The sequence below is a fragment of the Vipera berus genome, assembly GCF_964194415.1.
Source record: "Vipera berus genome assembly, chromosome: 3".
Taxonomy (NCBI): domain Eukaryota; kingdom Metazoa; phylum Chordata; class Lepidosauria; order Squamata; family Viperidae; genus Vipera; species Vipera berus.
Window position 1 is genome coordinate 196,274,949 of NC_138204.1, and position 25,379 is coordinate 196,300,327.

Consider the following 25,379-nt stretch of genomic DNA (forward strand, 5'->3'; position numbering starts at 1 on the left):
CTTAGATAATAAAGCTAATTAGACCATCATCTTCATCACCAATATGATTACTGGCAGTTTGCTTTGCTAGGAGGTAGTCTTACTCTATTCCACTTTACAGTAGAAGATAGAAGAAGAAACACCAAGGAACGTAAATCATTGTGTGGTCTTGTTGGCAGAAACCCTGTATAGCATAAGCCTGACTTGGTCTGTGTTTTTCTCAATTCCCATTATTTCTTTTATTCCCAAATGCTTCACAGGTATTATCATCTTTATTACTGAATAGCAATCAAAAATAAATCCAACAGGTTGATCTTTAGGAGACAGAAGACGTTGAGCTTGCCCATCTTGTAAAATCAGCTAGTGGGCTCCTTCTCCAAGACTTAGCACGGACATCAGAGACTGAGCCCTTTTTCTCCACGGCCCCATCAAGATGCAGTTTTACATTCTTTGACTGCACTGTTTTGGCCTTATCTACCTTGAAACTGGTGTTCTTTTCAGGGCACGCTTAAGGAGTTCATTAGGTTAAAGCAATGATGCAGAAACAGAGGGCAGTTAACTCTAAAAGGTTATTTTTCCTTGGACTCAAATATAAGGTAAAGGTAAAGGTTCCCCCGCACATGTGTGCTAGTCGTTTCAGACTCTAGGGGCCGGTGTTCATCTCCGTTTCAAAGCCGAAGAGCCAGTGCTTGTCCGAGGACATCTCCGTGGTCATGTGGCCGGCATGACTAGATGCCAAAGGCTCACGGAACACTGTTACCTTCCCACCGTAGTGGTCCCTATTTTTCTACTTGCATTTTTACATGCTTTCGAACTGCTAGGTTGGCAGAAGCTGGGACGAGTAACAGGCGCTCATTCAAATATATGGTGAACTTAACTTTGGGAGGAAAAATGCATAATATTTGGCGGAATAAAGAAATGCATAAATGCATTTTAGATCTGGGAAGCTTTTACTTAAATTTGAGAAGTAGAATCTTCTTTCCTTTCTCTCTTTTTATTTATTTATTTGTATCCCACTTTTATTATTGGCACAAATAACTCAACAGGGTGATCATATCCAACACATCTTCCCCACAACTCTGTGTAGTGGGTCGGGCTGAGAGAGACTGACTAACCCAAGGTCACCCAGCTGACTTTCATGGCTAACTTGGGTTCTCCCAGTTTCTAGCTTTGTGACCACTAGACCATTGTTTCTGTGGCAATAATGCTCTCCATTTGTTTTGAAGCCATGACTGTAATTGAAATACATTCATTAAAAAATAATAATGAAATACAATATTTCATTCAGATAATAATAAATCAGTATTTAGTATTTCTGGTAGCACCAATCTTTCCAGAAGCATTGACTTGATCTAAAAAAAAATACCTATTTTTTTAATGTTTTAATCACTGGGGACTCAAAGGCGCCACTTTATTTTATGCAAAAATTGAATGAACTGCTATATAAAAGAAAAATAATATTTTCTGGAATTACATAATTGGGATGTAGATTTTAATTTCGCTAACTGCTATATAGACTGTGGATATTTATGTATCATGAATATTTATGTTGTTTCATTAAGTTATGTACAAGTGATTACAGGTAAAAATAGAAGTCTTCCAAAGGACTTTACTGGCTTAAACTGTTTGATATTATGTGGATAATCTATCTTTGGGTATTGTTCTGCTTCTTTCCGTAGGGATATTGATTTTGATTTTGCTAGTTGCTATGTAGACTGTGGATGTTTATGTATGTACTATGAATATTTATGTTGCTTCATTATGTTATGTACAGGTGATTACAACAGTAGAGAAATGTGACAGATAAATTAGGAAAGTCCGTCAACCTATAGCAGGTGAGAACCTATCTCAAATCGATTCATTCTGAATTTACTTTATGGCCACAACATTTTTATATTTAGGATTATTATTCGTTATTCCGAAGCGGACTTGTATGCCCTTAGGGCGGTTCCTGCCTCATGGGCGCGCCTTGTCGCCTGTTTCCATACTCCCCTTAATGACGAGCCCAAGTTTTGGGACCCCGAGAGGTGGTTGGGCTTAGATAGGGGCCTCGAGTTAAGACGTGCCAAGAGGCCCCTGATAAGATTCTTAGCCGGTTATTTTAAGAGGTTAGGGAGGGGTAGGGAGGGGGGGTAGGGAGGGAACCTGTAACCAGCACTCAGTCTGGACCTGTTAGAGGTCCTGACGGGACGGGGTCGGGGGAGGTGGCTGCTGGTGCTGGGAATGTGGGGGTGGGGCATCGAATCCCCACGGCGATAGGGTATGGCAGCAGGTGTTTGCGCGGAGGGCCATATCAACATCTGGGATTGCGCCCCCGCTATCTCCGAGCGGTGGCGCGCTCCGACCCTCCGGTTAGCACCCTCTTACCCGGGGATGAGGATGATCAGGCCCCTGAGCTCAGGTTGCTCTATTTTAACGCTAGATCCGTAGTTAACAAAGCTCCCCTCATCCGTGATCTGATCGAGGAGGAATGTGCGGATCTAGCGTGCATCACGGAAACTTGGCTGGGCTCGGAGGGAGGGGTGCCTCTCACCGAGTTATGCCCGCCAGGTTTCCGGGTGCTGCACCAGCCACGGGCTCAGGGCAGGGGTGGTGGGGTGGCAGTGGTTATTCGGGAGACTTTGTGTCCCCGGGAGGCCACCATTGTCCAGATGGCCGGGAGTGAATCCCTCCTCTTGAGATGTGGTCCTCGGGTTCAGTTGGGCTTGTTGCTTACATACCTGGCGCCCAGCTGTGTGGCAACAGCCCTGCCTGAGCTTCTCGACACCCTCTCAGGGTTGGCGGTGGAGTTCCCCAGGCTTATAGTCCTGGGTGACTTCAACCTGCCATCACTGGGAGGGTCGTCGGAGTTAGCTCGGGAGTTCATGGCTTCCATGACAGCCATGGGCCTGACCCAGGTTATTGAGGGCCCGACTCATGAGGGGGATCATACTCTCGACCTGGTGTTCCTGTCTGGACAGTGGTTGGACAATCTGGGAGGGGGTTCCCCGTCCATCACCCCTCTGTCATGGTCAGATCATCACCTCCTGAGGCTGGTTTTCCGTCATGCCATCCCCCGCCGCTGGGCGGCGGAACCGACCAGGTGGTTCCGCCCCAGGCGCCTAATGGACCCGGATCGGTTCCAGAGGGCGCTTGGGCCTATACCTATCACCCTTACCCACAGCCCAGTCGATGCCCTGGTGGAGGCCTGGGAAACGGCTGCCACCAGGGCACTCGACTGCGTTGTACCCATGCGACCTCTTACCCGTCGCAGATCCCGTTGGGCCCCATGGTTCTCTGTGGAGCTCCGGGAGATGAAGTGTCGGAGACGAGGTCTAGAGAGCGGTTGGAGATCCAGCCGATCCGAATCCGACCGATTGCAGTTAAGAACCTTTATAAGGTCTTATCTTGCGGCGATAAGGACGGCGAAGTCTAACTACTTTGCCGCCCTTATCGCGTCCGCAGATAATTGCCCGGCCGCCCTGTTTAGGGTGACTCGCTCCCTCCTTAACCAGGAGGTGAGAGAGGATCCCTTGCAGGGACGAGCTGAGGAGTTTAGTCATCATCTGGTGGACAAAATCGCTCGGATCCGGACCGGCTTGGACTCTGACTGGGCAGAGTCTGATGTGGAGGAATCAGGCGGTCTTGAGCACGTTATCTGGACTGAGTTTGATCCTGTTTCCCCTGATGATGTGGACAGGATCATGGGGAGACTGAGCACCACCACCTGTTTGTTGGATCCGTGCCCCTCCTGGCTAGCTTATGCGGCTCGGGAGGGAACACGAGGCTGGTTCCAGGCAGTAATAACTGCTTCCTTGAAGGAGGGTGTCTTTCCTGCCGCCTTGAAGGAGGCGGTGGTGAGACCCCTTCTCAAGAAGCCTGCTTTGGACCCGGCTGTTTTAAACAACTATCGTCCAGTCTCCAACCTTCGCTTTCTGGCGAAGGTTGTTGAGAGTGTGGTGGCGCATCAGCTCCCTCTGTTCCTGGAGGAAACTGATTATCTGGACCCGTACCAATCGGGCTTCAGGCCCGGACACAGCACGGAGACGGCATTGGTCGCGCTGGTGAATGATCTCTGGAGGGCCAGGGACAGGGGTTGTTCCTCTGTCCTGGTCCTATTAGATCTCTCAGTGGCGTTCGATACCATCGACCATGGTATCCTGCTGCGGCGTCTCAGGGGGTTGGGAGTGGGAGGCACCGTTCTACGGTGGTTCTCCTCCTACCTCCAGGGCCGCTCGCAGTCGGTGTTGACGGGAGGGCAGAGATCCGCCCTGAGGTCTCTCATTTGTGGAGTTCCTCAGGGGTCGGTTCTCTCGCCCCTCCTGTTCAACATCTATATGAAGCCGCTGGGCGAGATCATTCGTGGCTTTGGGGTGGGGTATCACCAGTACGCTGATGATACCCAACTTTTTCTTTCCACCCCGAACCAACCCAGTGATGCCCTCTCCGTGATGTCCCGGTGCCTGGAGGCGGTTCAGGTCTGGATGGGGAGAAACAGGCTTCGTCTCAATCCCGCCAAGACTGAGTGGCTGTGCATATCGGCATCTCGGGTTAACCAAGTTATTCCATCCTTAATGATGGGGGGTGAGGTGTTACCCCCCGTTGATAGGGCTCGCAACCTGGGCGTCCTCCTGGACTCACGGCTCAATTTTGAAGACCATATAGGAGCCGTGACCAGGGGGCTTTTGCACAGGTTCGCCTGGTGCGCCAGTTGCGTCCCTATCTGGACTGAGACGCCCTACGCACAGTTACTCATGCGCTTGTGACCTCCCGTTTGGACTACTGTAACGCTCTCTACATGGGGCTGCCCTTGAAGACCACTCGGAGGCTTCAACTGGTGCAGAATGCGGCCGCGCGAGTTGTAATGGGGGTTTCCCGATACTCCCATGTAACACCTCTACTCCGCGAGCTGCATTGGCTTCCGGTTGCCCTCCGGGTGAAATTCAAGGTGCTGGTTATTACCTATAAAGCCCTACATGGCCTGGGTCCGGGTTATTTGAGGGAACACCTGCTGCCGGCATCAAACACCCTTCGCCCAGTGCGCTCCCACAGGGAGGGTCTGCTCAGGGTTCTGCCGGTGAGAGATTGCCGGCGGGTGACACCCAGGGATAGGGCCTTCTCGGTGGGAGCGCCTGCCCTCTGGAACCAGCTGCCGGTGGAGCTGAGAACTGCCCCCGACCTCCGATCATTCCTCCGGGGCCTGAAGACCTGGCTCTTTGAGCTCTCGGGCCCAGGCTGAGGAGAAATTTTTAATTGGGGTTTTTAAGTGTACAGGGTCAATTTAATATTTTTTAATTTGGTTTTTAATTTTTGTATGGTGGATTTCTTAATTCCCTGTTAACCGCCCTGAGTCCTCAGGGAAAGGGCGGTATATAAATGTAACTAAATAAATAAATAAAATAAATTATGGAATAGAAGATTGCCTGTCTTCAAATATTTATATAAACCCAGAAAATACAAATGATGCTATAATTTCCCCAATTCCATCACAAAGCATAGGTTCCAGAAGGCTTAAAAGAGGATCCAATCTAATATATTGGTTAAGGCGCTCTAAAGACTAGGGATTCTTGAATTCATGCCTCTTCTCCACTGGGTAGTTTAGAACTGTTCCTGATATGAAGAGTTCTTGTTGCCCTCTGATTTTGGTTTGCTGTCAGATGTTTCATTACTCAAGTAGGTGACATCACTAATACCTTCATCAGTGCTTTTATTATCTGGCACTGATAATGTTACCTAGCTGGGTAATGAAGCTCAGAGAGCATGAAGGACTCCACAGTTCAACCCTAGCTAGATATATTTCCTTCTGCCGTTCCTGCTATCTCATCTCTACATACTGCTACTGGTGGAAGTGTGAAAAAAATGGGAAGACAGAGTGCTGTGGAGACTACATTAACTTCCTGAAGGGAATAGGTTATACATCTCATGAAATAAATGTTTATGTATCAAAGCTATAATATTGTACAATATTTTACAATTATATATTTTGTCTGCCTTTCCATTTGAATCATCGGTATAGCTTATTAGTGGACAAAATGTTAACCTCTGAATTTATATTCTCAACTTAACTTTATGCTGACCAGAACAAATCCAGAAAGACAGGTAGCTGAACTAAGGTCCAATAACATTGTTTATGGTTGTATCCAAAATTGCCTTCACATTCTATACATTTTGTCAATAAATAAGAGTACAGATCTCTTCTCAAACCAAATCATTTATCTGCCTTAGTCCATGTTGCCTGCTTCTGGACATTCTGATCTCTGCTTTCCGGCAAAGGGATTGTCTTTGCTAATATAGGACAACTACACACACACACACACACACACACACACACACACACACACACACACACACAGATACATATATACATTTACATACACACTATCCTAGGTCATGCTTTTTGCTACACTAAGGAGAATATTTGGAACTGAGGGTTGAAATGAGGGGTCCTTGGTGTTCTCTGAGCTTGATTATTTTCTTGTAGTTGTTTCAATATCCCAATTAGGGCAACCAACCTCAGAGAGCATCAAGGACTCCTTATTTCACTACAGCTTATAAGGACATAAGCAACAATAACCTGCACTATCTAACTATTTAGCCCCAAAGAGAAAGAAATTAAAGAAATGTCAGTGCAAGCATAAAAGAAGCAGAAAAAGAACAGAGGAAAAAATGGGAGGAAAACAGAGGCTGAGGATTTGGTGAAAAAAAAAATTACACAGAATTTTTCTATCCTGTTTTCCTCAGTTCCTCGAACAAGGTTGTCTGCAAAATAATTGCAGGTACCAGACTGTGAAACCATGACACCAGCAAGCTTGAGAATGAGTTGATGAAAGTTTATTTTAGTATCTTGCAGATTACTTTAGTATCTTGTGATAAGGAAGAATGTTAAGAGTTGAGATGAAAGCTCTGATGTCCAGTATAGAGGGGATATTCAACAGAGGAGAAGAAGGCAAAAAGGTCAGTTGAGGTTGTCTGCTAAACATAGATTCTTGGACAATGGAAGTAGGTCTAACATTCAAATCTCCTTCTTGTTTACCATAGCCTGTCACCTGAAAATTTTCATCAAAAATCAAAAGGTTACTTAAGATCAGCAAACAACTGGAACGAAGAAAGGTAAGCAGTCTATTGTCCAGCAAACAATTATTTTTTTTAAAAAAAATCTTGACTTTCCTAATTTCCTAGCAAAGGACAATTCTTTTGGAGAACAATCAAAAGACACACCACAAACTGGTCCATAAAATTTAGGTGAATAAAAAATTATTTCATGATATATAGATGATATAACATAGGAAAAATTTGCCCCCCCCCCAAAAAAAAAGCTTGCTTCAGAAGCAAGCAGAAGCAAAAGTGGCATGAGACTTTGTAGTATAAGACTTCTGCTGGTGGCAAAATTATTTATGCTTAAAAACCAGAGATGGAGAATCTTTTTTCTATTGAAGGGTACGTTGCCTTGTCAGAATTTTTTTTAAGCAATTGCTTAACGGAGCTGCTGTTGGATCCAGTAGTGTGAAAGACCAGAACTGTTAATTTAATTTAATCTATTTTCTATCTTTTTTTAAAAAAAATCCGCTTTTTCATTTCTCTTTTTACTTCACCATAAGTTTGTGTTTCTGGAAATACTTACATGGATGCTCAAAACTCCCCTATGCTTTCTCCTGAAATGTAGGAACCAGTCAATCAGCTGGGCTCTAGTAAGGCTTTTTAGTGCTACAATCTATAAGCCACAGAGAACAGAATTCCTTAGAATCACCAAGCAAAGTTATGCAAGTTTTACAGTATAACCACTTTGACTCAATTTTGTTGCTTGCTTTATCAGAACAAAAAGTGTGCTTCAGACAAAAGTCCAAAAGATGGCAACTTTTAACTGTTTATTTGACAGCAAAAAGGAAAGCAGGAAGGCCTCAGCAGTGAAATTTTCACACAGCATGGAGTAGTATATGAAAAAAGAAACACTCTGCCCACTCCAGTTGCATCAGTTTGTTCTAACTAGAACAACTAGTCATGTGTATATGTTCTATACTAAATTTGAGATGGCATCCTCACAAAACCATCTTTAGCATAGGTTTCCAAGGAAGTTGTTTCCTCCTCCTCCTCCTCCCCCCTGCAGGAGACCTTATACCATTCTGGACAAATGGTTGCACAATCTCTTCTTAAAAACTTCCAGTGTTGGAGCACCCACAACTTGGCAAGCTATTCCACTTATTGTTTTTACTGTCAGGAAATTTCTCCTTAATTCTAGATTGGTCCTCTATTTGATAATTTTCTATCTGTTACTTCTTGTCTTGCTCTCAGGTACTTTGGGGAAGAGATCGACCCCTTCTTCTTTGTGACAGGATCTCAAATATTGGAAGACTGCTGTCATGTAGCACCCCTAGTTCTTCTCTTCGTTAGACTAGGCCTGCCCAGTTCCTGCAACCGTTCCTCATAAGTTTCAGCCTCCAGACCAGTGGTGGGATTCAAATATGTGAACAACCAGTTCTTTGTGTGGATGCCACTTCCGGAATCCATTCTGGGCCTGGGCAACAAAAAATTAGCTACCGGTTCTGCCAAAGTGGTGCAAACTGGCTGAATCCTACCACTGATTTCAAGCATTATGGTTAGAAATAATTGCAGCGTTCTTGCTGCCACTTACTCATAATGAACTCTTGTTATTTTATTTAAGAAAATTTGTATGGCTGCCCAACTCAGTGATTCCAGGCAGTATACAGTAGTAAATTTACAAGACAACAAAAATATAGACCTAGAAAGAAATATAAGCCTTTCCTTAATTGAAAGATTCAATATATACACTCTGTTATATAATAATTAATAGATGAATCTGTCTATTGACCAAATAATGGTATGCCTCTCTGAAGTTTCTTTCATTCCATTTTTTGCCATCTTTTTCTTTGCTATCCCTTCCTTCCTTCCTTCCTTCCTTCCTTCCTTCCTTCCTTCCTTCCTTCCTTCCTTCCTTCCTTGTTTGGTCAAAAAGAAGGTCTCATTTTTCTTTGGATTGAAAAATGAAAACTGATCAAGCTTTGTCTGATGTTGAGGGGGAAAGATGTCCAAAACAATGTCATGTATATCTAGTGAAATTAAAAAGCTTGGGTCAATCAGATCCTGAATGCAGATGCCTGAGAATGTCATGTTTCTTATTTGTAATTTCATAGTAGAAGAAGAATGGAAGCTTAAGTTACTTAATAACATTTTATCAGAACCAAAATCTGCTATTATGCTATTTTGTCATATTTTGAATACTACAATAAATCTTTTCTTTATTGTATGTTATGCTTCACCTTGGAGTTGAAGTCCTAAGTATGCCCTTTAAGGGACACTTCCAAGTAAAAACCTATAATCTGAATAAGCAAAATATACTGCAGACACACATTCCTGGTAGAGGAATTGTCTTTTGAGATCCCTGCTTTGCAACAATTATATATTTGTAATACCCTTGGGACTGAGAATTGGCTCTCATAAATGCATAGTTTTGACATATAACAAAAAGAGGAAAAAAGAAACATGCGAGGATTAGAAGTATAATGGATCAGAAGAGACTCCTCTGGGTTAAGAGTAAAAAGGCAGACTCGATGTTTATTTTCACTAATCCTGACTAAAAAAAGATACAGCAGTGAAGGCTGTATTTAAAACTTTTTCCCATTAACCACTTTTTAAGATTTTGAAGGCTTCATTTGCTGCTGTCTCACACATGACCTACAATGAGATAATATTCATGTGGAAAACAAGCTGTTCGTTGACACTTGTGATGAGTTGTATATTTATTTTTCTTACAGAACATGATTTTAAGAAGCGTAGATCTCCTATCTTTCCATTTTAACCATGCTTTCACCATTTGTCGAGAACCACTTAAACTCCAATTCTGTCCCTTCAGACTAGCAGAACAAAATGTCTCAATTTTCCATTTTTGCTGATTATGAACCAGATTGCCTTTATGGTTTAATTATAAAAAGTGTATGTGAAAGTATGCATGCCTACATGCATATTTTGCCTACGTAAAGCTTTACAAATTTTGAAAGAATGAAACTAGTAATCCTTTCCATTTATTACCTCTCGGGCAAGTCTGTCAAAGACATATTGTTGAGTAATCACTTCATTCCAGTTTCTGTCTACTTCTTCTCCAAGATGGGAGTCATCTGTCCGCTTAAGCTTGATTAGAGCAGAGACCTGTGAAACATACTATTCCTTTCAGTTTGAAAAAGGAAATATTTATTTAGCCAATTGCTAGACTAACCAGCTTCAAAAATGACTCTGGGTGGCCTAGTGAAGTTAAAAACAGAATACGTATATTCCTTCTTTCTCAATTGCCACTCACAGCAGGAGTAAGAACAACTAAGCAGATAGGAGTGGGTGTTTCTAGAGTGGCCCCATTGTCATGAATCCTCTCTAGGACATTGTGTCAATCTCAGAATAAGAAAGTCAACAAATACCTATGAACAAGATCTGCTTGGGATTAAATTTAACTCATTAATTGATGCAGATTAAACAGCTCTTATGACAAGCCAGGGTGACTGCTACAAATTGCTTGAAAATAATGTGCTATTTAAAGTGGGAACAAGTAACTTGACAACCTCCAGTTGTTTTGCCATTAAGTAAACTAAGATTAATGAGATTTGAACTACAAATATCTGGTGATCATAAGGTTACCTTTCTGTGATCTAAATCATACATTGTAATCTATACCTGAGCAAGAAATTCTTCTTCAGACAAATTCTGGAGTTTTTCCTCAAAGTGTGCAAAAAATTCTTCTATTTTTTTGTCAACATATTCAGAACTAAAAATAAAAATAAAAGACGTAATATGATCTTGGAAGATATTTATTGCCACCTGTGCAGTATTTAGTCTTATCTACGTAGGTTCAGCTATGGATTTTAGTGGAGGTTGAACAAGCTGCCTTTCATGTAAATCAGAGATGATCAAGGATCTATTGACTGCCAGCAAATATTTGTCCCCTTAATCATGAGATTTCTCATCCTTAACCAATAAACCTACACAGTAGTGAATCTGGAAGAAATTGGAACCCAAGCAATAGATTGATTTGAATTTATGTGGACCAATTGTATTATAGGAAGTAAGCCATAATGGGCATGAAACACTAATCAGAGTCAAATGAAGATTAGATTTCAGCAATTTTCACCAGTGAAATTATTCCTTCCATCTGCTGAGAGGGCAGGGAACATGACCATCTCTACTAAACTGATTAGACCATCTTTTATTTTCCACCAAGATACAGTTAGTTCTCAACTTATGACCATAATTGAGCCCAAAATTTATGTTGTGAAGTGAGACATTTGTTAAGTGAATTTTTCCCCATCTTATAACCTTTCTTGCCATACTTGTTTAGTGAATCACTGCAGTTGTTAAATTAGTAACACAGCTGTTAAGTGAATCTGGCTTCCCCATTGTCTTTGCTTATCAGGAGATCACAAAAGGTGATCACATGATTCCTGGACACTGCAACCATCATAAATATGAACCTATTGCCAAGAGTCTGAATTTTGATCATATGACCATGGGGATTCTGCAACAGTCGACAATGTGAAAAATTGTTATAAGTCACTTTTTTTCAGTGCCATTATAGCTTTGAATGGTCACTAAATGAATTGTTGTAAATTGAGACTAGCTGTATTCTTTTTTTCCTTTTGTGTTGCTTATGTATCCAGACTAAAAATAGGGAAAAAATAGTTTACTTTTAGAAAATAATATCCAGCTGCGAAACTAATAATTATTTGGTTGTCTCTTCTTGACAAGTTTTAAGAGAGTCCTTGGCAATTCTTATGTTCTTAATAAAATATAATTTGCATATTGAAAAGCAGCATGTCTAAAGCTGCAGTTTAGCACATTTCTAAACAATAATCGCATCTTTGTCTTTCTGGCAAATTCAATTCTCTTTCATGAAGTATTTATTTTTAAAAACCTTGTGTTGTCCTTAAAAGGACACCTCCCTTTCTCTGTGTGTGTGTGTTTGTGTGTGTATATGCATACACATTTATGCACAAATAAAGATCTTTATTTATAGAAGAGAATGATAATAGTAATGAATTTTCTCAGAAAGAATTGCCTTCTACCTAATTCAAATTAATGTTCCCTGCAATATTCTTGGTTTTCATGTAGATAACATGAAAACATGCTACCTCCAGATCTTCTAAATTCATGATGTAAAAAAATTAAGCCTGACATGTATATTCCAAAGTAATTTATGAAGTATAGGACTGTATGAGATTATGTTAAGCTAAAGTCATTTTTCATTTTTAGAAAAATCCCAATCCAGCTAAAATTCAGTGAAGGTATGCTGTGGAGTTTTATTTAGTGGCTGCTATGAATTGGTAACTTTCTTTTTAATGTACCAGGATCTGGACCATAAATTTGATTGGCATTCCTATCTCTTATAGGTCAGGCCATTTAAGTAGGTAGGCTTGTTTTGGAAATGTATCTCAGCAAATACATTAAACCTCTTAGCTTTAAAACGAAGCAACAGAAACATTTGTAATGGAGAATTAGCTGTTTTAAACATGTCAGTGTTTTTCAAGAATGATTAGCCATTAACAGTTCCAGAATAGCAATATAACATTTACTTGATATGAAAAAAAAGAGACGTACTTATATTTGGTTGCTTGTGTTGTTACGGTAACAGAAAAACCCAGGATCCCAGAAGTATTTCTTATAGCAGGGTAGACATGGTAACTAAAACAAATGAACAGAACAATATTCCAGACTCAGAAGTCATTTTATGCAAACTATTAATTAGAGTGTATTAATATACATTAGCTTTCCTATTAAACCTATATGCTTGTTGAAACTTCATGGAAGCCAACATTCAGTGATTTACTAGAGTTAGAGCTTTGAACTAGTGATTTAATCAAAGCCTTTCCATCTTCTAGACTTCATGGGAGAGGAAAGAGACAGTGATGGCCCATTCCATCAGCCGGGTTAACTCTACCTGTCCCTGGATCCTTTCTCCAATGTTAAATCATCCACACTGAGCTGCAACATCAAACATCTAAAAGGTAACAGATTAGAAGACCTTTGGATAGGTATCGCTTATTCTGCTCTAATATCCATGATTGTGAATTTGTTCATTAAGGACCTAATTCACAGATGGAATAGTAGGAAGTTCAAAGCCAAAGTTATGGCATTTTTTCATCTGCTTTTTCAAAAGTGGGAGCAGAAGTATTCTATAGTAGGGTTTTTCAACCTTGGCAACTTTAAGATGGGTGTACTTCAGCTTCTAAAGTTTCCCAGCCAACAAGGCTTCAATCTGTCAAGATTGAGAAGCAATGATCTTGCAGACTTATTTGATGTTTAAAAGCAGTGATTTCAGATGAACCTACTTTTGAGTAAACATGGCTAGATTACAGTTTAGGAAGGGAATAATTAGATCTTTCACATTGTGTTTCCTAATTAATAACTATTATTTTGGGGTTTTCCCACTAATTTTATAAAAAGGTTTTCCTCCCTCCCTCCCTCCCTTCCTTCCATCCATCCATCCATTTTTTTTGCTTCCAAAGGTATTATCTGGAGAGAGAAATACCACAAAAATACAAAAAATCATGTTTAATATAAAAGGGGGTAATATGCTCACCTTGTAAACTATTTAGAGAGGGCTGTAAAGCACTGTATATAAGTCTAAGTCTTAGAGAGAGGAAACAATTCTATAGATATAAAAACTACGGTCTATGATCAGATAAGATGAGAAGTGGAAAACTCACCCCAATGTATTCTTGGTCCTCAGGAAATCAAAGCATGGCTCCTCCATGTGCATCTGAAATTCCACAGATTTAGAAGTTAAATACCATAGTTTGCTTAACTCACACTTTTATAAAATTATACATGATTCTTTTTTTCCTTAAAAAGGGGAGGTGTTGTTGAAAGCTTTACAATTGTGGCTTTCATGTAACTAGAATTAAATGAGGAATTTTTTAATTAAATTTTTTATGAAAAGGGATAAGTGAACTTCAGCTCATGGTACTGTATGTTGTTCATTTTTTAAAAAAAAATGAATAGGAAAAAGTGCTATTGAATTCCTGATTTTATTTCACTATAGACTAATGGATTTGCTTCTATAATGTTTAGAATTAGAGGTATAAGGAGGAGAAGTATAATTTTAATTACAACTAAGAGATGGTGAAGCAGCTTACAAAGCAGTTGAAAAAATGCAATAGTTCTTCAGCTTATAAATTAAAAATTATCCACATCAGAACAGGGAGTAAGGAGGAAGCAGAAAGAACAAACACAGGCATTAGTTTTTAAAGTTACAGGCATTGGAACTTACCACAAGCAGTTCTGTCAGTGTATAGTCTTTTAATTTCTTAGCTCCAGTCTAAAAAATTTAGGTGATAGTAGGTTAATGATTTATCTAGGTATGTGGTATATATTTCAAAATGTAATGAAAATATGCCATAAGAGGATTTCCAGTTTTGTGTCACAGTGAGATGAGATGTAGAAAGGCAGAGCTCTGCCTTCCACGCCTGATTTTGCCCTGCTGGGGGGCCTGAAAAGGGCCTAAAGTTGTCCCGAAGAGGTGATGAAGAAGGACTGGATGAGAATATTGATCCTTTCTTTACTATTTTACAACTGAATTTCCTGGGAAAGGCTCCCAAGAAGCTTAAAACCTCCGGATGTGAACAGAAGGGGTGTTTTAATTTTTTTATGGGGGACATAAATACACAATACTGAAGTGAAAGTAATACAAAGCTACAGTTTTGATAAATATGAGAACTGAGATAAATTTTTAACATTTTCTCTTTGGAAAAAAAATATTGAGGTGAAATATAAGAAATATAAGAAATCAACCCTTTGTTTTAAGAATGGAAAATGGATTTGAGTACAGCACTATAACTAGCTCCTTGGCTGCTTGATGAATTTCAGCTTAAGGGAGAACAGCTAGCAATAAAGGAAAATATTTTGGCATATTTACCATCCTGACCTTTTTGGACTATAAATACCTACTGAGCTTGGACTTTTAAACTCAAGAGCTAGTGGGAGAGAAAGAAAAATCTGACCTTTGAATATGTCTGGCTGCAGGGATGTTGAACTTTTTGAACACTTGGAATATTGTGGATTACAACCTTGCCTGATTGATAACTTTCAGGATACTTGAGACAAAGGATTACTATAAAATATTGCTATTAGGACTGGATTATAAAGGCTATATAAAAAGACCAGAAAACTAGAGAAAATTTTGTTCCACTCTTACAGAGACTGGTAATACTAGAGGATTTCTAGGAATGATGCCTCAAGAAAAAAGAGATACCTTTCAGAAGGAAATACTCTCTGTGCTACAGCAAATTCATCAAACAATTATTGTACACAAAGAGGATGTAAAAAGAAACCATAATGAGACTAAAAATAACCTAGATGATATAAAGGACCAAATCTCCAAATTGAAGCTATAACTGGAAAACTCCCAGGCAACAACTACAAAGTATGAACAAATAAACCAGAAATCAGAGGGTGAAGCAGAAAAAATGGACTTAGAGATGGAGGAGATAGGAGAAGGGAAATATGGACTGCCATACACAAATAAAATGCTCTAAGACCTAGCTATAACAATGAAAATACAAGAGACCCTTTATTCCTTTCTCCAAAATACACCTGATGACAAGGAAGAAGATTCTAGAAAATGTAACATAGAGCAGGCAAGGGAAATTTCTAGGGAATGTGGATGAGTCGAGTCCCCCACCCCCCAAAAAATACTCTACCTAAATTGTCTTTCTCATGCCAAGGAGCTTTCACAAAAATAGAAAGAAAATCCTTGGGCAATTTAATTGTCCTGGCCTGGAAAACTGCTTGGCAAAGAAAAAAAGCAAGAGTTAGACTTAAAAAACAGAGGATTTGATCTATCAGAGGGGGCACTATCTGTTTAATACACTTGTTTGAATATGTTTAAAAGAACAGATGACCCTTAGATATAACTAGATTTTTATAATGGTAGATATGATACAGAATTAAAATAGCATTTTTTTCTTCTGTTGATATGGGAAATTTAAAAATAAGAAGATTGGTATGAATAATTTTTTAAGCTATATAAATGTAATTAACACTGAGAAAATCATAACTGACAAAGATGCTTTATTGATGGGAAATCAAACTTTAAAAAGAGCACAAAAAACAAGATATTGACTTATGAATTGATATTATTGTCACTTCTGTAATATCAGTAAAATGAAGATGTCTATATCTAATTTTGTATACCTTAATAGTACTAAGAATTGTAATTGTTTAATGAGGGGAAAAGGGAAAAAATGGGAAGAAAGGAAGATCAAGGAAAAAATAATGGATTGTGTAGTACTGAATAGATTTATATTGAAGAAACTAATGTTAAATATGCAAACCCAGACAAAATGTTTTTTACTAAGCTCTAAATTTATTAATTAAAAATTAATAAAATCTATTAAAAAAGAAAATATGCCATAAAAATGCCTTTAATATGTTCTTGCCTTAAGTTTTTCTAAGGAACTGAGGTCTCTGGATCATCAAAGCCACCAATCAGCCTGGTTAAACTATTTTTTTTAATGCAATGCTCAAATTGCCCATTTGAAGGAAGGGATTGGAATAAAAAGACTGCCAGTGTTTGACAACAGGGATGTCATGGGGCAGGTGAAGAAAGTCACACTGGTGGCCATAAATATTTGACCCAAAACCCATCTTTTGCAGACAATACATGTAAAGAAAAAAGATATGAGGTCTTGCTTACTACTGGTAATTAATATAATCTATTACTAAATTCTATATTAAATTTATCCTATGATTCTATATTAAACTTTAATATAGAATCATAGGATAAATTATTATATGAATGTATTATTTACATATACCATAACCCTAACCCTAACCCTAACCCTAATTATACAGCTTAACATCCATTACAAATCCTGAGATATAATTCACCTGGTAATAGACCGTGACATCAGTGTTTGCATCCCCAATGTGAAGAGATTTCACTTTACATAGGATGTGAGTATTAGGCAACTCTATCACTCGAAACTGAATAGGACATGGGTGTATTAGAGGATGGAACTGCAATTTTCTGGAGAAGGAAAGAGACCAAAAAAAAAAAAGTAACAAAGCAGCTTATATGGAAAAAATTATTCTACATACTAAAATCTCTCTTTAAAAAAGCAATCCAACTTGCTGATTATGCTTTTTGATATTTCATTTTTTCACTGGCAGGTGAATAATCACAGCATCGATGAGGGATCCTTCGTGCTCTCTGAGCTTGATTGGGGTTTTTTTGCAGATGTTTCATTCCCCAGACTAGATAAATCATGATTACCTAGTTTGGGTAATGAAACATCTGCAAGAAAACAACCAAGCTCAGAGACCACCAAGGGAACCCTCATTTCAACCTTCACCTACAAATATTTTCCTTTTTTGATGTAGGAGTTTGCAGGACTTTGAAAGCATTTCTTTCCTGTGAAAAAATCAGCACATTGGTAGGTAAACAAAATTTGCTCAGCTTTCCTTTGAAAATGCAACCAAGGAATGAGGCAAAAGTAAGTAAGATGCACTGTAGGTCCAAAATTCAGTCAAAGCAGCAGAAAAATACAAACCTGTTTGACTCCAAGTAATTGCAGAAACAGGGCAAAGTTCTAACAGAGGAGAACACAAATTATATACATTTCTACCAGTGGGTCATTTTCTATTGGCAAGCTATAGCACTTAGTCTGAAATTGTTATTTAGAATTTCAGAAATCTGGTTTATTCGGCAGCAGGTCTAATTCTTAAGTTTCTATTCCCCAGGAAGAAAGACTGCATTTTTCCTGCAGTTTCATGCTTCTTCATCTTTCAGTAGTCTGGCTTTTGACCTGCTGTCACTCTTATGGACTGAGATGGTCCTTAGGGGTTTTCTGTATGCAACCTGAGGTTTCAGCAACGTTGGTAGAACAGACCAATTTTCCTCCATCTGTTCTGTTGGGTCCTGTCTCTTAGCCCATATCACTCTTCAAATGACCCTGCCCTACAGCTGCATTGCTATGTCGTCTGACAAAGGTCATAATCAAAGGTATGCTTTATGTAAAACATTTTTTACAATGCCCTTTGAAGTTCTACAAAATGAGGTCTCCTTGCTTCCAAATATTAGAATGGGATGACTGAACCATCCCTTCTGTCTAATAAATAGAGTCCAGAAGTTGATGAGGGCTTATACTGCACATTCAGCAAAGCTCCCTCCTATGGTGATATGGAATCTACTTTGCAGGTATATAGTATAAGCTCATGGAAACAATAGATGGCTTCACAATTAGTATGAAAATTATGCTGGAATTTTGAACAAGCAAGTTTGGCTAAATGAATGCAAGCAAACATCAAATAATACTTGAGAATATTTATAGTTTTAAAAAAATCTGGAATTTGAAAGTTTTTTTGGTAATTAAGATAACATTGGTACATAATATTTTTTAAAATATAGAAAATTAAACACAGGTGTTCTTAAACAAATGCAAGCATGATGGGCGGCACACAAGTCAAATAAATAATACAACACAACTGTACTAAATGCATACTAAAAAGGCTGGTAATTATAAAGAATTAAGTTTCCAATGCAAATTATGCTTTAGTATTGTGAAAATAACATTAACTACTATGTAGTTCTTGAAAACAATTGTCTTTTATTCAATAGTGAGAATCAAATCACAATACTTACTCAGAGATATAATTCATAAACTCCTTTGACTCCTAAGAGATAAATTGTGAAAGGTAATACATTTGAAAAAAGCTAGGCAAAATATTTTTGTCCCAATAGTCAGCAATATTTTGCATCAAAGACCATCATGGTACTCCAAGGCTGTAGGCTTGATAAGAAAGGGTTTTTAGTAGAAAAATGCAATAGCAAACTATTTCTATAGTACTGCCAAAATAATTTGGCCTTCACATCACCAGAACCACTGTTCAACACAAGTTCAATTCACAGAATAGTTAAAATTTACCCTCTTTGAAAGCAAATTTCATCTCAGACTCTTTATTTAAAAATTGTTTGTATTGATATAAAATGTCCATGTGATATCACATAGCAAACAGCAACAATATGAAATTAATAATGTTAAAATCCTAGTAAAGTAATAAAGCTATCTGAAATATAGTCTATAATATTTATTGATTTCATTATTTGTATTTATTTATTAAATTTGTTTGCTGACCATCTCACCATAAGGTGACTCTGGGCAGCTTACAACATTAAAATGAAACTATAAATATATGTATAAATATATAAAATCACATTAAATAGCAATAGCACTTAGACTTAGCTACAGCACTCTCTCTGAGCAGTTTACAGAGTCAGCATATTGCTCTCAACAATTTGGGTCCTCATTTTTCCAACCTCAGAATGATGGAAGGCTGAGTCACCCTTGAGTCCATCAGGATTGATAATAAAGCAAAATAAAACAATAAAATACAAGTTAGAAATAAAGATGGGGTTCATTATGATAAAAGATTTATTATCATTTATTATCATTTCATAAATATCCATTAAAACATGCAGATTGTAAAAGGGCACAAAAATTAGGGAGTTATAATACTTTGTACCAGCTAATGATCTTCACCACCCCATATCTAAGTGGGTTTTGTACTCACATTTTTTGTAAAGTTTCCTTGGACAAGTCCTTCTACCCACAGGTTTGATTTGAAAGCACCAACAAATTTCTTCAGAGATTCTATAGAAATACCATTAATCAAAGTTTGATATTTCTCTATTAACGACCATCTGCCGTGTTCCAATATTGATAGCCGTATATCTCTGGAAATCCCGAAATGAAGAGATATCAGTAAACATGTATTAATTCTGGATTCTTAGTTTTTTTCAATACTGCAAGCACAATAATAATCTAACTCCATTCGCATGTCATTCAAATAAATATTGGGGCAAGATTGCATACTTAGTTCAACTCTTCTCCCAGTGTCCCACCACCTAACATCAGGAACCTCTCTAAGTGAACAGCCACTTAGTCATAAGAGGATCAAGTAGAATACTTAACTATATGGGTGTCATGCTTACAGGGCTACAGTGCAAGATATAATGCATTTCTATAGCAGATGGTGCATAACCTGAGATCTCACTTCCATGCTCTGAAACCTTGGGTAAGGTTATTCAGAACCTCTCCAAAATTTATCACCAGTTTGTGACAGCTTTGATGTGACAAACAATTAAATATTCAAGAGGTCATACATTTTTCTTTCGACCCCAAACCACCCCAGTGATGCCCTCAACGTGATGTCCCGTTGCCTGGAGGCGGTTCGGGTCTGGATGGGGAGGAACAGACTTCAACTCAACCCCGACAAGACTGAGTGGCTTTGCATACCTTCATCCCGGGTCTATTCGGATATTCCACCTCTTTCTATGGGGGGTGAACTATTACCTCCCGTAGATAGGGCTCGCAACTTGGGAGTCCTCCTAGATTCATGGCTTACCTTGGAAGATCACATAGGGGCTGTGACTAGGGGGGCTTTCGCCCAGGTTCGCCTGGTGCGCCAGTTGCGGCCCTATCTAAGCCGGGATGATCTATGCACGGTCACTCACGCACTCGTGACCTCTCGACTAGACTACTGCAATGCTCTCTACATGGGGCTGCCCTTGAGGACCACCCGGAGGCTCCAACTGGTACAGAATGCAGCCGCGAGAGTTGTGTTGGGAGTCTCCCGATACTCCCACGTTACACCTCTGCTCTGTGAGCTGCATTGGTTACCAGTTGTCTTCCGGGTGAGTGCGTTCCCACAGAGAGGGCCTCCTCAGGGTGCCACCGGTCAGAGAATGTCGAATGGTGGCCCCCAGGGGGAGATCCTTCTCTGTGGGCGCCCCGGAGCTATGGAATCAGCTACCGGTTGAGCTCCGGACGGCGCCCGATCTTCGCTCCTTTCGCCGCGAGCTAAAAACATACTTTTTTGAACAAGCTGGCCTGGCCTGATGGGGGACTGGGGGGTTGTTATTGTTATTTTATTGGGGTTTTAAGATGTATTAATTGTTTTTAGTATATGGGCATGTATTTAATTATTTTTTAACTTTTGTAATCCTGTATTTTTATTCTTGCCCTGTTCACCGCCCTGAGTCCTTTGGGAGAAGGGTGGTATAGAAATATTATTAAATTAAATTAAATTAAATTAAATTAATGAGAACTAATTGACTGAATATATTTTTAATTAAACAAATCAAATCAAATTTAAATTTTGATCAGTTACTATTCATATTAGTTGCCTTGATTCTAATTTTTGAAGTATATATTTGCATTTATTAATTCAAGGCCGAATGTTTCTTCTAGCCTGGGGAAAGTTACACATTGCACGTATCTTCTACAGCAGCAGTCCCCAATCTTTCTGTCTCGGTGACCTGGACCAACGCAGGGGTTTGTGTAAATGGCAGGCACACAAACACGTGCACAGCTCCATTGGTGCAAGTGGTGGTCTAACACACCCCTTACTTGTGCAAATGGAGCTTTGTGTGCGAGTGGAGGGCATTTGCATGCGAGGCTCCACTTGCATGCGTGGAGGATACTTGCGCTCATGCACAATGCTCCACTCGCATGAGTGGAGAATGGAGAATGCTGACAAATGAAGCTTTGCATGTGAGCACTGTCCATTCACATGAATGGAGCTTTGTGCACAAGCACAAGCACCCTCTGCTCATGAGAGTGGAGATTCGCACACAAACTTGCCCATCGCTCACACAGCCCAATTTCAAATGGGCTGTGGCCCAGTAGTGGGCTGCTGTCCAGGGGTGGGGGACCCCTAGTCTATGGATTCAACCACTATCACACATCTTTACCTATAGGCTTGAAACTAGTTTTGTTGGTATTTGTTTTGTTTTGTTGTAGTTGTTGTTTTAATTTACACAATTAAGCTCCAACACAGTCATTATTTCCATGAAGTTAAAACTTAAAAATGCTCACTTGGCCAGTGTATCTGTTTTGATGAGATAATTAAAGTATGACCTTTTCAACTGTTCTGTAATTATCTGGAAATTTGAAGGTGTGATCTTCAAGTCAGATAAATTATTGATTATCAAATGAAACAGCAACTAGAAAGAAAAGTTCAAGTAGAGCAGCAATTTATGAAATGAAACACTAAAAGGTGCCACATTAAGCATCTCACAACTCCTAGTCCAATGTAATACACAAATCACAAGCATACCAATCTATATACTGGATACTGAAGGACCCAAAACATCTGTGATGTTGAATTAAAGGAGCTGGAATAGAGAAGGTTAAATGTAGTCATACTATCAGCCTTCAAATATTAGAAAGGCCATGTTTTGTAAAATTAGGCCAACCTTCAATATGCCTCAAGAACTTTCAGAAACCTAAATCTGCCCCTTGAAGTGAAGAATAAAATAATTCAACCCATCCTTAAAAGGGAAACATTCAAATCAATCCATTAATTTATTAAATAAATATAATTACTGAGCTAAATGTTTCCATCTGCCATTCTTGGTGACATCATAAAATTTTCCCTCTATCCTGTGTAAGCCTTGAGATTGACAAGGTACAAAAAATGATTGTCTCATTTTGGTCTGTAATGGTATAAGGACACAAGTATAATAATATTTATATAGATCAATAAACATTACATAAATCAGGGGAAAAAATCTCAAGAATAATTTCTTTCTTCTGATTCTTTATAGCTCATCTGAGGATTGCAGTATATGATTCCTACACATGGAATATATCCCAATTTCCAGGTAGATAATCCCAGATAAGAGGATGGAGAAAGAGTTATGTGTAGCCAGACAACAAACCAAGGTAGCAAAATCTGATTTAATGTACACCAGTGTTTCTCAACCTCAGTGCCTTTAAGATGGGTGGACTTCAACTCCCCATGCTGGCCAGGGACTTCTGGGAGTTGAAGTCTATCTGTCTTAAAGGTGAAATGGTTGAGCAACACTGGTGTACACCATCTTATGGCACTGATTTATGAACTTTCACTAAAGTTTAGGTACATAGTAACAGCAGGTAGTCCTTGATTCATGACTATAATTGGAAACCTGTTTGTAAGTAGTTGCAGTAATAAATTGAGGCATCAATCTGATCAGACCTGTTTTTCTGACATTTTTCATGGTGGTCATTAAGAGAATCACATGATCATTAAGCAAATGGTATGGTCATTAAGTAAACATATTCTTCCAAAAGTGGGCAAAAAATGTCACAAATCGTGTTCCCATGACCTCAGAATGCTACAACCGGTTGTAAAGGCACCCAAAATCTAGTCATGAGATCAAAGAGGAGGGGAAGCAACATTTTACAATAGCTGGAAGTACATTATGGGCCATAATGTACCTGTTCTGAGACCACTGTAACAAATGGTCATAAGTCGAGGACTACCTGAATTCATCCATGACTTATTCTTTCATTTCAGTTAAGTTGTTCTTAAGGTTTTTTTAAAAAATCTTTACAATCACTGGAATGGAAATAGATTATGAAGAAGTAAGGATCACTCACAGGTAGCTTGTGGTTAAAGCCTTTTACTCGAATGGCCAAGCCATGCTCTTTAGCCATCACTTTATATTCCAGCTGAGCAACATCAGCTTCGTATGCTGGTTCAGCAAGGTTATGGCTGAGGATGCTTACAAAAGTATCAAAAAGCACCATGCTAGGTGAGGGGAAAAAATGAAGTGAATTAACATAAGTTGAAGTGGCAGAGCTGTCGTGTCTTCACGTTTTACAGAGAAAGAGAAAGAGGCTGTTCTGAGACTAAAATTACAGATTGTCATTTCCATGGGTTAATTTCCCTTCGACACGATCTGTTTGGGAGAGTTAAACTGCAGTAACAGATGATCCAGCCATTTCCAAAAATTACAGACATTTTTACATTTACGAGCTTTTCCTCTCTCAAAAATACTGTATACTGAGTGAATTTAAGATATAGAAACAATTAACCTTACCTTTATGAATTTGGAGTGGTGGCTTCACTTCAAAAAAGATTCAAATGAACCCCTTTAAACTTCTTCAGAGAAAAAAAAGACTATGCAAGAAAACTGAGAGGAGTCTTTGGTAAGTTCTGCAGTTCAAAACTTCTCTCAACCTTCTTTTGCAGCATTGGTCAAAGGCTGTGGTGGAATTCAGCCAGTTCACACCTATTCAGCATAACTGGTAGCTAATTTTTTTTGTTGCCCAGGCCCAGAATGGACTTCCAGAAGCAGCATCCACACAGAAAACTGGTTGTTCACATATTTGAATCCCACCACTGGTCAAAGGACTTTCAGGTTGGATGACTTTGGCAAATGCCATAGGATCTCTGTGCCTAAAGTTGCAATTTTAATACTTGCTGAGGTTCTTCCAGATCAGCACAAAGTGAATCACAAAGTCTGCATTGGAGCTAGAAAATGTGGAATCTTTTCCTGATTGCTTGGTAAAGATCCTTTCTGAGTAGGGAACTTTGGAAAGTGCTGAGGACAATCCCAAAGCCATGCAGCCTGAAGCTCCCTTTCCATATGCTGAAACAACTTCAGCTATCAAATCTTTGGGGAACATCTACTCTAGAAAATGTAGACTGGTCCTAAGGTAGAGCTGCAAGGAGCCTTCTAACCACAGAATTCTGGTTCAAGGACTTTGCTTAATCAAAGTGAATCTAAATCACTTCATACAAGGCTGTATATGTATTATTGCAGCCTAACAGTAACAGTGAAATCTCTTATTATTATTTTTTTAAAAAACTAATGCAACCAATCAATTAACGAAATGCTTACTTCAATGCAGACTGTAATATTATTGGTGATACCAGGTAAAAACAGATAAATCCTGAAGAAAAATGAATAAATTGGAAAAGCAGTAAGAATATCAAAATCATACTGTATATATACATACATCTATATTTTTAAAGAGTCACTCCTACACCGGTTGAGGGTTGTTCAGTTAAACATCACAATTGTATTTTTTCTGAAACCATTACTTTTATGTGGTAACCATGCCTGAAGATCCTCATTCCCAGGATGATGATGATTAGAATTAGAATTCAAATAGCAGAGTTTGAAGGTAACTTGTAGGTCATCTAGTCCAACCCCTTGCCCAAGCAGGAGTCCCTACACCATTTCTGACAGTTGCCAGTCCAGCCTCTTCTTGAAAGCCTCCAGTGATGAAGCACCAACAACATCTGAAGGCAGTCTGTTCCATTGGTTGATTGTTTTCACTGTCAGGAAATTTCTCCTTATTTCTAGGTTGAATCTCTCCTTGATCAGTTTCCATCTATTATTCCTTGCCTGGCCTTCAGGTGCTTTGGAAAATAGGTTGACCCCCTCTTCTCTGTGACAGCCCCTCAAATATTGGAACACTGCTATCATGTCTCCCCTGGTGCTTGTCTTCACTAGACTAGCCATGCCCAGTTCCTGTAACCGTTCTTCATCTGTTTTAGCCTACAGTCCCCTAATCATCTGTTTTTGTTCTTCTCTGCACTTTTTCTAGAGTCTCAACATTTTTTGATAGTGTGGAGACCAAAATTGGTTGCAT

At 39.2% G+C, this 25,379-nt stretch overlaps 1 protein-coding gene across 1 annotated transcript in view; it reads right to left on the bottom strand.

Moving 5' to 3' along the window:
• Positions 1-6,809: 6,809 nt before the first annotated feature.
• LOC308666725 (nardilysin-like) overlaps positions 6,810-25,379 on the bottom strand; it is a gene marked incomplete at both ends in the record, with an annotated part of 48,931 nt that continues 30,361 nt past the window's right edge. Inside the window, 13 exons of the mRNA XM_081325620.1 lie at positions 6,810-7,004; positions 7,580-7,669; positions 10,003-10,119; positions 10,636-10,726; positions 12,553-12,636; positions 13,662-13,714; positions 14,225-14,272; positions 16,843-16,981; positions 18,596-18,627; positions 19,525-19,687; positions 21,831-21,958; positions 23,376-23,526; positions 24,623-24,674. Of these exons, the coding sequence (XP_081181746.1) occupies positions 6,810-7,004; positions 7,580-7,669; positions 10,003-10,119; positions 10,636-10,726; positions 12,553-12,636; positions 13,662-13,714; positions 14,225-14,272; positions 16,843-16,981; positions 18,596-18,627; positions 19,525-19,687; positions 21,831-21,958; positions 23,376-23,526; positions 24,623-24,674 (1,343 nt within the window). The remainder of the gene's footprint in view (positions 7,005-7,579; positions 7,670-10,002; positions 10,120-10,635; positions 10,727-12,552; positions 12,637-13,661; positions 13,715-14,224; positions 14,273-16,842; positions 16,982-18,595; positions 18,628-19,524; positions 19,688-21,830; positions 21,959-23,375; positions 23,527-24,622; positions 24,675-25,379) is intronic.